The 13,463-nt window shown below is 49.5% G+C and overlaps 3 protein-coding genes and 1 long non-coding RNA gene across 4 annotated transcripts in view; all 4 read right to left on the bottom strand.

Annotated features, from left to right (window-relative positions):
* LOC148223745 (uncharacterized) overlaps positions 1 to 13,463 on the bottom strand; it is a 97,768-nt gene that overhangs the window by 16,598 nt on the left and 67,707 nt on the right. The gene's annotated exons all lie outside the window — the stretch shown is intronic.
* Positions 2,232 to 5,272, bottom strand: LOC148223750 (uncharacterized). Its single transcript, XM_088166148.1, has one exon. The coding sequence runs from the start codon at positions 5,270 to 5,272 to the stop codon at positions 2,759 to 2,761; it is 2,514 nt and encodes an 837-aa protein (XP_088022274.1). The 3' UTR covers positions 2,232 to 2,758.
* LOC148223749 (inositol 1,4,5-trisphosphate receptor-interacting protein-like 1) lies at positions 9,045 to 10,586 on the bottom strand. The gene has a single exon (XM_088166039.1). It carries the CDS (start codon positions 10,179 to 10,181, stop codon positions 9,045 to 9,047), a length of 1,137 nt encoding a protein of 378 aa, XP_088022165.1. The 5' UTR covers positions 10,182 to 10,586.
* On the bottom strand, positions 10,587 to 11,927 carry LOC148223748 (uncharacterized; the record flags this gene model as incomplete). Its single annotated transcript, XM_088166038.1, has 1 exon — positions 10,587 to 11,927. A coding segment is annotated over exon 1 (987 nt), but the record flags the coding sequence as incomplete, so codon positions are not given.

The following is a 13,463-nucleotide window of genomic DNA, read 5'->3' as shown; positions in this document are numbered from 1 at the left end:
ACAGCAGCAGGCTGTCCTGCTGCTTCTGCTCATCCTCTCTTGTGGCAGCTCTACAGAACACAACACAGTTTTAAATTCCAACTCAGTTTGTGCTTCGCTGATGAAGAAAGCAGAAAGAGAAAGGATTTGGCTTCACACTTGGAACAAATATGAAAATAAGGGATTTTCTTGAGTAAATCCAAGGGGCAGTTGCCTACAGAAACCCTGATGTGACTCAAGAGCTCTTCTGACACTGGTGGTACACACTGGCAGATCTCTGGCTGTGATTCATTTCTCCGAATGCACATCTGACACCAGGCCTTGCTCCATTGAGCCTGTGCTAACTAATCAATGAAAAAGGTTCCGTTCTGCTCAGCCGGGGCGCTGTGGGAAGGGCCCAGCTGCAGGCCGGGCGCGGTGGCACCGTTGGGAGGCAGTTGGATGTGGGTGAGTGCCGGTTGTTAGCGAGGCAGCGATTGGCTGGGGAGGTGTGAGGGCCATGTGAACAGAGAGCTGATTGGATGCAGGGATGCACGAGCGACGACCCTGCAGCTGCAGCAGCCAATGAGTGCTTTCCTGGCTCAGCTTTCAGTTAAGTTCTGTTAAAGTTCCGTTATGTTCTGTTAAGGTTTGCTACAATAAAACGAACTCCTTCAGGTATGTGAGGTCTGTGGGCCCTGGTTCCCCATTGCTACGCTTGCTCCACTCCGTCTGCAGCAGCTCCACAGGAAAGATGTTGTTAAATTGGTCACACATCTTCACAACACTTCCATTTTAACATTTTTCTCGCTATGTTCAAGTGTATTTGTCAGCTTCCTAAGGAGTGCAATGTCCATAACAAAAGGGACAAGACTTTTGTGCAAAAAATGAGAGACTTTGAACTGCAGTGGCATGAACATCTCTGGTGCAATACCAGTATCAGCACACTAGTATCGGTACTAACTTAGGAGATATTGATACTAAGCTTAGGAGACACAGAGCAGGGTGAGGTACTCCCAAAAAAGGAGAATTGACAGTGCAAAGGAATTGACAGTGCAATACCAACCAGGTGGATTTGCTCAGCTATGTCATCAGTACTGCTTCTTGTTTTCAAGGACTAAAAGAACAGCTCAGCAACAGAAAAATATCCAGATCATTTGCCTATGCTTGCTGTTACTGAAGATTGCTTTCAATTTCTATCCTGGTGTTACTGCATACTGCCCACCAATTAAGAGTTACACTGCAGTGTTTCAGTGACAACACTGAAGAGCCATATGTTCCAGTGCTCCCCTCCCTCAGCATGGCACTCACACACACAGCACGCTTGCACTTGGATCAAAACTCACAGCCAGACACGCAGTTTAGCCACCTGCAATAATTCTGGCCTTGGCAAATCTAGCCCTGGGTGGATTGTGCAGCAAGGAGCCATGGAGGCTGTGCTTGTCCCCGACTCCAGGCATTGCTCCAGAGGCCACACAAGCAGTGTGGTCAGGCCATGAGGCTCAATGACACACAGAGATGGAGTCTTTGCCACTGAGAGCAGTGGAAGGGGCTGATGAGCTCTGAATCTGGGGCAAGGGGAAGGGCAGGTCTATGCACCTGGGGCAGAGGAGAGGGGAGCTAAGTGGGTGTGGGTGTTTGGGGCAATGGCGTTCTCCTCCTTCCACAAGCAGGGCCAAAGGGGCTGTGGTGGAGACAGTGCCTGCCCAGGAAAGGAAGCAAATGGCAGGGCCCTCAGTGAGCACAGTTCCCTCTCAGTTGTGCTGTTGGCAGCAGTCGTCCTTTGGGAGATTCCTGCTTGTTGTCCCCACAGGGAGCTGCTTGTTCCTGTCCCCACAGCAGGCTTCCATCTCTGATGTGGGCCACAGAAGCTTTCTTTTCCATGCTTCGAATGAGGAGGGGTAACTTTTATAACGACAGTGGGATATTGATATTTTAGCTGCTTCGACCATCATGACTTCTGGATGAATTCAAGAGGCAAAATTAATAGCCCTGCTTTAAAGTGCTACAGAAGTGGAATACTGAGAAGAGACTGCTGGACACAATCACCGTTTGAGTCACTTAGTCATTTTTTCAGTGTCTGCCCTGGATGAGCATTCTTAAAGAAATGGTGGGTTAAATAAAAAGAAGGGCACATTTCAGGTAATTTGAGAAACTTTTCTCCTTTTATTATTTCTTCACACATATATATAGATAGATATTACTGAAGGGCATAAGATATTAATGTAGATATTACTGAAGGGCAACTATACCAGGGTAGCTCAATTGCCTAAACTATCATTAACTGGAAAATAATTTTACCGTAAGAATCCTAAAGGACCTCTTGAGGCAGTGATAATGAACACAATTCCTATTATGAAAACTTGGACTACCTGTTCTATGATAACGTGAGTTAACACAATTATCTACACTTTCATATACTGAGATGAACTACATCTTGAAAAAACCATTAAAACTACAGGTTACTGAATAAGTACAAGAATTCTCCAATAGGCTAGATTTTTCAGTCTTCAAGGTGTGCCAAGCAACATCTGTCAGGTTCAGTGTCTTCCATGAGGATGTGCAGGTGGAGCCAGTTTCCGCCTTGTAGATACAGGCAACATCACAACAGCACCGTTGTAACTGGAAGGTGAAGGGCAAGGCAGAGATGGGTGTGCACAAGGAATCTGTGTGCAGCAGCATCTTCCTTCTGCAGGAGCAGGAAAGCAGCTTCAGCATTGCCAGTGACAACTGCAAGGTGTTGACGTGGCTGCCATCGGGTGGGAGCCCCCCCAGCACAGCTCTGTGCAGAGAACTCCTCTCAGTGGCCGGAGAGCAGCGTCCAGAGGCGAAATTGCAGCTGACCATAAGCTTGCATGGCCGCACTGTGGGCGGCCGGATCTCGGGCCAGCTGCTCAAAGAGGTTGAGCGGCTCAACCCCTCGCATTGCCGGTGGCAAGCTGATCTCTGCAGGAAGCCTCTCGTTGCCCAGCACAAAGTGGTCCAGGCGTTTGAACTGCAGGCAGCAGCCCAGGTACGCCACCATGTCCCACAAGTGGACCACAAATTCCCTCCTGCTCCACCTGGACAGTGGTACGATGGTCAGCAGGTGCATGACCACAGTCTTCCAGGTAGAGCTGGAAAAACCTGTGCCCCTCAGGATGCAGGTGAAGACCTGCAGGCATTTCAGGTGCAAGCTCTCACATGGCACCTGTCTGGCCACGCGCTGGAAGAATTTCACCTCTGCCACAGCGTACGTCTCAGGCCACGCTGTGCTTGCAGTGAAATTGGCCTCGGTGGGCTGGCTGCTGCTCACCACCAAGATGCTGGAGCCGCCTTCCTGGGCCTCTGGGGGCTGGCTCACCACAAAGATGTCGGAGTCCCCTTGGCGCACCCCAAAGAGCATCTCCACCGTCAGGCTCTTCTTGCCTCTGCTCAGCTGGAATCGGCAAGACCGGCTGCAGGGCTGAAACACCAAGTGCCACGAGTATGACTGAGGCACACGCAGCCACGAGGACCTCACCAGCTGGTGGAACCAGCGGCAGGTTTTCTCCACGTCCAGGTAGGAGCCGGTGCACAGTGTCTCTAGGAGGCTGCGCTTCTGCTCCTGCCACAGCTCCTCCTGCGAGTGGTGCAGCAAGCACAACAGCTTCTCACCCAGCTGCTCCCTCCTGCACGTGCACACCAGCTCCACACGGACACTGAAGGTCCTTGCTGCCATCTGCCCTGCACTGTTCACTTCCAGGTGGAAGGTGTGCCCTGGTGGGGGATTCAGCGGCACCAGCACACGATACACCCCATCCCACTCACAGGGACTCCAACCCTCAAAGGCACTGCCCACCCCAATGGCTTCCTCAGGCACCGGGTAGAAACTATTGCTCACGCTGTCCACAAAGACACGCGTGAAGCTCTCCATCAGCTCAGCTGTCACTGAGCAACCTCTCTCCACAGCCTTCATAGGCCCCTGTATGCAATCTACTAAAAGGATGCCTTGATTATTCTCAACAACTCGGCTGTCTTCTCTCTCTTGAATTCCACCACTGCTGCTTCCTGCCTTGCCACCATCACTGCCTTCTTTTTCACTGGAAGCCACGTTACCTTGCTCATCTTCTTTCCTATCTTCATTCTCATTTCCCTCCACATTTACACCATCCTTCTTTCTATCACTGTCATCCTCTTTTATAACTTGCTTATTTTCTTCCTCAGCAAAACCACTATGGTCTACTTCATTCCCACTGCATCTGTTATCTTTCTGCCCGGTCCAATCACTGTTTCTTTTTTCACTGGCATCACTGCTTTCCTGCTCCTTCACCTCTGCATATTCTTCCTTTCCTTCTACATTGTCTTCCCCTACATTTACATCATCACTATTGCCTGCCTTCAAATTTACACCATGAGATTTTTCGTTTCCATCTCCTTCTTCTTCCTTTCCAGTGGCCTTGTCTTGCTCCATCTGCACATCCTTGTTTCCTCCTTCTTTTGCTTCATCTAGGCCTTCCAGATTTCCAGCAACATTGACATGTTTGTCTTCATTTACATCATCATTGTTGCTTGCCTTCATATTTGCAGAACGACATTTTTCTTCATTTCTATCCCCTTCTTCTTCCTTTTCAGCATCCTTGTCTTCATCCACCTGCACATCCTGGTTTTCTCCTTCATTTGCTTCCTCTAGGCCTTCCACAGTTCCAACAACGTTGCCACATTCACCTTCATTTACTTCTACAATACTGTTTCCTTGCACATTCCCATCACACCATCCTTCATCTTTTGTTACATCATGGCCACTGTCACTCTTAACATCACTTTCTCCCTTCACCTTCACATCATCGCTGCCTTCAATGATATCATCGACACGGCCTTCATTTGCAGCCACAGGACTTCTGTATCTGTCACGTCCACTGCTGCTGTCGTCTGCCTCCACAGTCACATCAAGGTCTTCTCCATCGTCCTTTGAATCGACGCTGTCTCTTTCCAGTTCTTCTCCTCTCGCGTCTCCCAAGGTCTTGCAGGAGCTCTGGTCCTTGGCACTGCTGCTGCTGGCCCCATGGCTCCTTGTCCTGCAGCTAAACCACAGGCCCAAGAGGAGCAGGACTCCAGCAAGAGCCCAGAATGGCCACAGCTGCAGAGCACCAAAGAGCACGGCTCCCCAGCCCTCGTCCTGCTGCTCCCGGGGCGCCTGCTCCAGCTCCTGCAGCAGCCGAGCCATCTCGCGCTCCAGCAGCTCCTGGCGCTCCCGCATTTGCCGGTGCGTGGCCTCATCCAGCCCATCCCCAGCTGGCTGGGGGTACTGGATCAGGCTTTGCACGAGCACGAAGAGCAATGACAGTAAAGCCATGGTCTGCAGGAGGACACACAGGAGGGGTTCACAATGGAGACAGGCAGTGGGGCAGGAGCCGCAGGGATGTCAGGAAGGAGAGGGCCCCGGCAGCTGGCAGGCGGCCAGGCCTGCACCGCTGCCCCAGCAAGCACCGTGCCCTGGGCAAGGCGCTCCCGCCAGGGGCTGGGCCCTGGCTGCAGGGCCAGAACACACGGCCCGAGGGCTGGCCCTGCTGCCCCAGCCCTCCTCCAGCCCCTTCTCCTCCCTGCGTGTGCACTCACCGCTTGCCCAGGCTCTACTGGGGCAGTGGCACCCACTGGGGCCTTTTACATAGCGGCCCCCATTGTGACACGGCCCCTGTGCTGTCACAGCCCCTGTGCTGTCAGAGCCACTGTGCTGTCACAGCCCAGCCCCACCCGCCATCCCTAGCCCAGCTCAGGGAACTCATCATGGCCCTGGGTGCCCAACGCCCCAACAGACACCGAGTGCAGACCCATCACTCGGGAACCTGGGAACCCCAGAGCTCCCCTTTACAAAACAGGCACAAGTGCCTTCCCACACAACTCTTGTCAAATAGAGATTTGAGTGACATGACCCATGGATGTTCTTGGTATACACCTGTAGGCTTTTATTTAATACTGGAGGGGGACATTTTTTATTCGTATTATTTATACTTACTACTTTTGGGGCAGCATGTCATGTAAGCTAATGTTTGGTTACAGATTTAGTGAAGAATCTTTCTGAAAGAAATCCAGGTTGCTTGGATGATGCACAGGAAGATTTACTACCATCCTAAAAAGGCCAAATAAGTTCATTGCAAAATTTCGGTGTCTTCAATAACCTCTTAGCTCTCCAACTCTATGGTCAACAGCGTGCAAAGTTCTGGTACAGCCAGGATTTTGTTCAGAAAGTAGAAGGTCTGTCTTTTATAAATTTGTGCAAAGTTGTACCTCGGCCACTACTACCATCGTCAGAATTGTCTACCTTAAACAGAGTAAGCCAATCTCTCTGACTGAGAAAGGAACTTGTGTCTCTTTCTGCTATCTCTTTATGTATTTATCTCCAAAGGACAGTCAGAATGGGAGAGATTATATTCAGGCCTTCTTTGGGGAACACATCTAGAAATGGAACTGCAGGAATGGAGAGGGAGGAAAGGGAATGTGACTCCAGTACTTGCACAGTGACCACCAGTGTCCACTGATAGACAGACACTGATGTCAGGCAGATCATGCCCTCCCATTAGTGCACCAAGGGTCTGGGTTTTATTCATTTAAGCACTGTATCTCAGTGGACTTGGCTACAACAGCATCATTGTTCTGGGTAAAATTTGGTTAATGTTTGTTGCTAGTAAAGGTTGTTAATTTTCTAAGTTAATTGTTGCCCTGTTGTGATTTTATAAAGAAGTTCATTGTGTTTGAAGTTAATTGAAATGTTATAAGAAGTGAAATTAATGTTTGTTCAAAGTTTAAAGGGGTCCAGGATGATGTGTGGGTCGTTCCCGAGGGGCGTGGTAACACCCTGAGAGTGAAGTCAGCGCAGTGACATCAGTGCCACGAGACGAGATTGGAAAAAGGAGCTGTCCAATTATTCGACGGCCTGAGAGAATGACTGGACAGGAATGAACAGTGCTAAGGACCAAGGAGAGCCCCAAAAATGGACCCATCACCACGAGGATCCAAATCCCACCAATCCTGGACCCAAGGGGTTATAAAAGGGGGTGTTGGGCTTCTACTGGTGTGGTTCTCCTGCAGAACTCGTTTCCCTGGCAGCACCCGGTGTGTCAGGGGTTTGACACATTGTATCGTTTTTCCAGCTTGCTGCGAGGGGACTCAGGTTTTCTACAGCTGCTTTTAATAAACTAGTGCCCGTTTTTACAAGCAAGTTTCTGCTCTGTTTTAAACAACGGGGTAACGTTCAGCTAAAAGCTCTGGACTCGTTTGTAACATCACGGCTGCTTACTTAAAAGTAGAGCAGCAGAGCAGAGCCACAGCAAAAAGCCTTCAAAAGCAAAAACATCATTTTCTTCTGATAATACATATTTGCATCTATAAAACATAGTTAGACTTCTTAGCATCAAGTCACATGTGTGGTGACCATGCTTCCATTCCCCAACTCCAGCATGGTGTAAGAATGCAGCAATTTTGAAGCAACTTGGTTGAGACTCAGAATTCCCTTTGCAACTACTTACAGACTTAAAAATGACAAGCCACACCTAAATCAGCAGAAAGGGAACATCTCAACCTCTTCCAAAGCAGTTACACCCAATGACACCTTTGAAGGACTCTGAAATTAAAAGCTGTGTAATTTTCTTATGCAGCCATGAACAAAGGCCGCATCACTTTTCTTTAGGTAGGAACAAGTCCTTTCTCATGTTGCAGAACACACATGAAGATTTGAGTGGGCATTGTAGAAATAGTCAACCAAACTTTCTGAGATAAACAATAGCATTTCTAGCATGACTGAAGCAATTTCTCCAAATCCTAAGGTATTCTGAGTTTAAAATTCACCAGGTGAACCCAGATGATTTGGTACAAAGGCAAAGAGAATCTACTTCCAGACTACTAGCAATCTCTACTATGTACTGCAAGAAGTAAATTATATTTTGTTTAGCTGCATCTCACCATGGACAGAGCTGTGCATGCAAAGTGGCTCTCATGGCCAAACAATATTATTAGGCCTGGTGGAAAAGGTAATATTCATAGAACAGCAGGGGCTCTCCAAAAGGATACAGAGAACCAGGAATAGAGAAAACATGACTTTCTGTAGTCACAATTTTGTGTCTAAACCTTAGTTATGAAAAGCCAAAAAAAGAACTATGTCTTAAACCACATGTTTTACAGTTAGGGACTTCTATGTTCATCTTTTAGGACTGAATTGTTCCCCAGGAGCCCATTAAAGTGATTATGTAAAGAAAATTGTCACAAAAATTCCTAAAAATTTGAGGACAAAAAAACCAAAACACGGCTGCAAAATTAAATTCAGGCACTTCAGGGCATTTTCACTTCAAGCTTCAAGCATTTCTGTAGGAATGCTCAATAGACGGCATACTTAATATATCCAACACCTCTGTTTGCAAGAAGTCATTATTTCAGGTAGGGGTATAGGAAGCACATTCTCTAAGATGCAGAGGGTTAAACACAAAGAATGACACATTTCAGGCCATTTGAGAAACTTTTCTCCTTTTATTAATTTTTCAAACATAGATATTCAACTATAATTGGAAAAGCAAGTGAACACCTCCAGTAGCGTAATTCAATTGCCTAAACTAAGTGTAAATGCCAAACAGTTATACACTGACAACACTAAAGTGACTCTGGAAGGAATGCTAATAAATGCTAATAAAACAAGTCTCATTATGAAAACTTGGACTACCTATTCTTCTATGGAAAACTGAGTTAAATCTACCTGTTGAACTTTCATATACTATGAACTACATCCTTACAAAACCGTTAAATCTACAGCTCCCTAAATAACTTCACTAAGTCCCTAACAGGCCAGCTTTCTGTCTTTGAGGTGTTCCAAGCCATGTCCATCAGCTTCACTCTCTTCTGTGAGGATGTGCAGGTGGAGTCAGTTTATGTCTCACAGACTTGGCAACAGCACCGGGTGTAACTGGAAGGTGAAGGGCAAGGCAGAGATGGGTGTGTACAAGGAATCCACGTGGAGCGGCATCTTCCTTCTGCAGGAGCAGGAAAGCAGCTTCAGCATTGCCAGTGACAACTGCAAGGTGTTGACGTGGCTGCCATCAGGTGGGAGCCCCCCCAGCACAGCTCTGTGCAGAGAACTCCTCTCAGTGGCCGTAGAGCAGCGTCCAGAGGCGAAATTGCAGCTGACCATAAGCTTGCATGGCCGCACTGTGGGCGGCCGGATCTCGGGCCAGGTGCTCAAAGAGGTTGAGCGGCTCAACCCCTCGCATTGCCGGTGGCAAGCTGATCTCTGCAGGAAGCCTCTCGTTGCCCAGCACAAAGTGGTCCAGGCGTTTGAACTGCAGGCAGCAGCCCAGGTACGCCACCATGTCCCACAAGTGGACCACAAATTCCCTCCTGCTCCACCTGGACAGTGGTACGATGGTCAGCAGGTGCATGACCACAGTCTTCCAGGTAGAGCTGGAAAAACCTGTGCCCCTCAGGATGCAGGTGAAGACCTGCAGGCATTTCAGGTGCAAGCTCTCACATGGCACCTGTCTGGCCACGCGCTGGAAGAATTTCACCTCTGCCACAGCGTACGTCTCGGGCCACGCTGTGCTTGCAGTGAAATTGGCCTCAGCGGGCTGGCTGCTGCTCACCAACAAGATGCTGGAGCCGCCTTCCTGGGCCTCTGGGGGCTGGCTCACCACAAAGATGTCGGAGTCCCCTTGGCGCACCCCAAAGAGCATCTCCACCGTCAGGCTCTTCTTGCCTCTGCTCAGCTGGAATCGGCAAGACCGGCTGCAGGGCTGAAACACCAAGTGCCACGAGTATGACTGAGGCACACGCAGCCACGAGGACCTCACCAGCTGGTGGAACCAGCGGCAGGTTTTCTCCACGTCCAGGTAGGAGCCGGTGCACAGTGTCTCTAGGAGGCTGCGCTTCTGCTCCTGCCACAGCTCCTCCTGCGAGTGGTGCAGCAAGCACAACAGCTTCTCACCCAGCTGCTCCCTCCTGCACGTGCACACCAGCTCCACACGGACACTGAAGGTCCTTGCTGCCATCTGCCCTGCACTGTTCACTTCCAGGTGGAAGGTGTGCCCTGGTGGGGGATTCAGCGGCACCAGCACACGATACACCCCATCCCACTCACAGGGACTCCAACCCTCAAAGGCACTGCCCACCCCAATGGCTTCCTCAGGCACCGGGTAGAAACTATTGCTCACGCTGTCCACAAAGACACGCGTGAAGCTCTCCATCAGCTCAGCTGTCACTGAGCAACCTCTCTCCACGGCCTTCATAGGCCCCTGTAAGCAATCCACTAAAAGGATGCCTTGGTTATTCTCATCATCTCGGCTGTCTTCTCTCTCTTCAATGCCATCACTGCTGCTTCCTGCCTTGCCACCATTACTGCATTCTTTTTCACTGCAAGCCACGTTACCTTGCTCATCTTTTTTCCTATTTTCGTTCTCATTTCCCTCCACATTTACACCATCCTTCTTTCTGTCACTGTCATCCTCTTTTATAACTTCCTTATTTTCTTCCTCAGTTTCTTCCTCAGCAAAACCACTACGGTCTACTTCATTCCCACTGTATCTGCTATCTTCCTGCCCAGTCCAATCACTGTTTCTTTGTACACTGGCATCACTGCTTTCCTGCTCCTTCTTCACCTCTGCGTATTCTTCCTTTCCCTCTACACTCTCTTCCTCTTCATTTACAACATCACTCTTGCCTGGCTTCATTTCTACACTGTTGGATTTTTCTATATTTCCATCTCCTTCTTCCTTTCCAGTGGCCTTGTCTTGCTCCATCTGCACACCCTTGTTTCCTCCTACATTTGCCTCATCCAGGCCTTCCAGATTTCCAGCAACATTGACATGTTTGTCTTCATTTGCATTGTCACTGTTGCCTGCCTTCATATTGGCACCGTGAGATTTTTCTTCTTTTCCATCTCCTTCTCCTTCTTCCTTTTCAGCATCCTTGTCTTCATCCACCTGCACATCCATGTTTACTCCTTCATCTGCTTCCTCTAGGCCTTCCACATTTCCAATAACATTGCCACATTCCTCTTCATTCCCTTCAGCACTGTCGTCTGCTGGCACATTCCCATCACACCATCCTTCATCTTTTCTTCCGTCAAGGCCACTGTCACTCTTAACGTCACTTTCTCCCTTCGCCTTCACATCATCGTAGCCGTCCATGACATCGTCAACACGGCCTTCATTTGCAGCCACAGGACTTCCGTCTCTGGCATGTCCACTGCTGCTGTCATCTCCCTCCACGGTCACATCAAGGTCTTCTCCATCGTCCTTTGAATCGACGCTGTCTCCTTCCAGTTCTTCTCCTCTCGCGTCTCCCAAGGTCTTGCAGGAGCTCTGGTCCTTAGCACTGCTGCTGGCCCCATGGCTCCTTGTCCTGCAGCTAAACCACAGGCCCAAGAGGAGCAGGACTCCAGCAAGAGCCCAGAATGGCCACAGCTGCAGAGCACCAAAGAGCACGGCTCCCCAGCCCTCGTCCTGCTGCTCCGGGGGCGCCTGCTCCAGCTCCTGCAGCAGCCGAGCCATCTCGCGCTCCAGCAGCTCCTGGCGCTCCCGCATTTGCCGGTGCGTGGCCTCATCCAGCCCATCCCCAGCTGGCTGGGGGTACTGGATCAGGCTTTGCACGAGCACGAAGAGCAATGACAGTAAAGCCATGGTCTGCAGGAGGACACACAGGAGGGGTTCACAATGGAGACAGGCAGTGGGGCAGGAGCCGCAGGGATGTCAGGAAGGAGAGGGCCCCGGCAGCTGGCAGGCGGCCAGGCCTGCACCGCTGCCCCAGCAAGCACCGTGCCCTGGGCAAGGCGCTCCCGCCAGGGGCTGGGCCCTGGCTGCAGGGCCAGAACACACGGCCCGAGGGCCGGCCCTGCTGCCCCAGCCCTCCTCCAGCCCCTTCTCCTCCCTGCGTGTGCACTCACCGCTTGCCCAGGCTCTACTGGGGCAGTGGCACCCGCTGGGGCCTTTTACATAGCGGCCCCCATTGTGACACGGCCACTGTGCTGTCACAGCCCCTGTGCTGTCACGGCCCCTGTGCTGTCAGAGCCACTGTGCTGTCACAACCCAGCCCCGCCCACCGTCCCCAGTCCAGCTAAGAGAACTCATCATGGCCCTGGGTGCCCAACGCCCCAACAGACACCGAGTGCAGACCCATCACTCGGGAACCTGGGAACCCCAGAGCTCCCCTTTACAAAGCAGGCACAAGCGCCCTGCCACACAACTCTTGTCAAATATAAATAAACGTGACCCATGCATGTTCTTGGTATACACCTGTAGGCTTTTATTCAATACTGGAGGGAGACATTGTTTATTTGTATTATTTATACTTACTACTTTTGGGGCAGCATGTCATGTAAGCTAATGTTTGGTTACAGATTTAGTGAAGAATCTTTCTGAAAGAAATCCAGGTTGCTTGGATGATGCACAGGAAGATTTACTACCATCCTAAAAAGGCCAAATAAGTTCATTGCAAAATTTCGGTGTCTTCAATAACCTCTTAGCTCTCCAACTCTATGGTCAACAGCGTGCAAAGTTCTGGTACAGCCAGGATTTTGTTCAGAAAGTAGAAGGTCTGTCTTTTATAAATTTGTGCAAAGTTGTACCTCGGCCACTACTACCATCGTCAGAATTGTCTACCTTAAACAGAGTAAGCCAATCTCTCTGACTGAGAAAGGAACTTGTGTCTCTTTCTGCTATCTCTTTATGTATTTATCTCCAAAGGACAGTCAGAATGGGAGAGATTATATTCAGGCCTTCTTTGGGGAACACATCTAGAAATGGAACTGCAGGAATGGAGAGGGAGGAAAGGGAATGTGACTCCAGTACTTGCACAGTGACCACCAGTGTCCACTGATAGACAGACACTGATGTCAGGCGGATCATGCCCTCCCATTAGTGTACAAGGGGTCTAGGTTTTTGTGAACACACACATTTAGAGAGCTAGGGAATTACAGCTTGGAAATTCTTTTTAGGCCTGGATTTATCCTGACTCTCAGGTCCATTCCCAGGCTGATAAGCTGACTATGGCTTCAGTTAGGGAGGAAGTCTCCCAGGGTGATAATATGATGAAAAACAGAGTGGAATTCATAATAAAGATTAACACCTGGTGTCTTTCCCGTGGGATACATCCTGAGGTACTGTCTCAAGGATGTTTTTCCCAATTGTCCAATGAACTACTGTCCTGTCCTAGCTGCACATAACACACTTTAAATACAGGCTGTCCATACAATAAATTTGGCCTTTTTTCCCCAAAGAGATCCGTGTGTGTTGCTGTCCTTTCTCTCTCTTTGCAGCGCAGTTACCACAGGTTTTATTAAGTTAAGCACTGTATCTCAGTGGACTTGGCTTACAACAGCATCGTCACTGCTTACTTAAAATCTCCAGCAGCAGAGCCACAGCAAAAAGCCTTCAAAAGCAAAAATATAATTTTCTTCTGGTAATACGTATTTGCATCTATAAAACATAGTTAGACTTCTTAGCATCAAGTCACATGTGTGGTGACCATGCTACCATTCCTCAACTCCAGCATGGTGTAAGAATGCAGCAATT

The sequence above is a fragment of the Sturnus vulgaris genome, chromosome 5 (assembly GCF_052056855.1).
Source record: "Sturnus vulgaris isolate bStuVul1 chromosome 5, bStuVul1.hap1, whole genome shotgun sequence".
NCBI lineage: Eukaryota > Metazoa > Chordata > Aves > Passeriformes > Sturnidae > Sturnus > Sturnus vulgaris.
The sequence above is the reverse complement of the archived record's forward strand: the minus strand, read 5'-3'. Positions and strand labels throughout refer to the sequence as shown.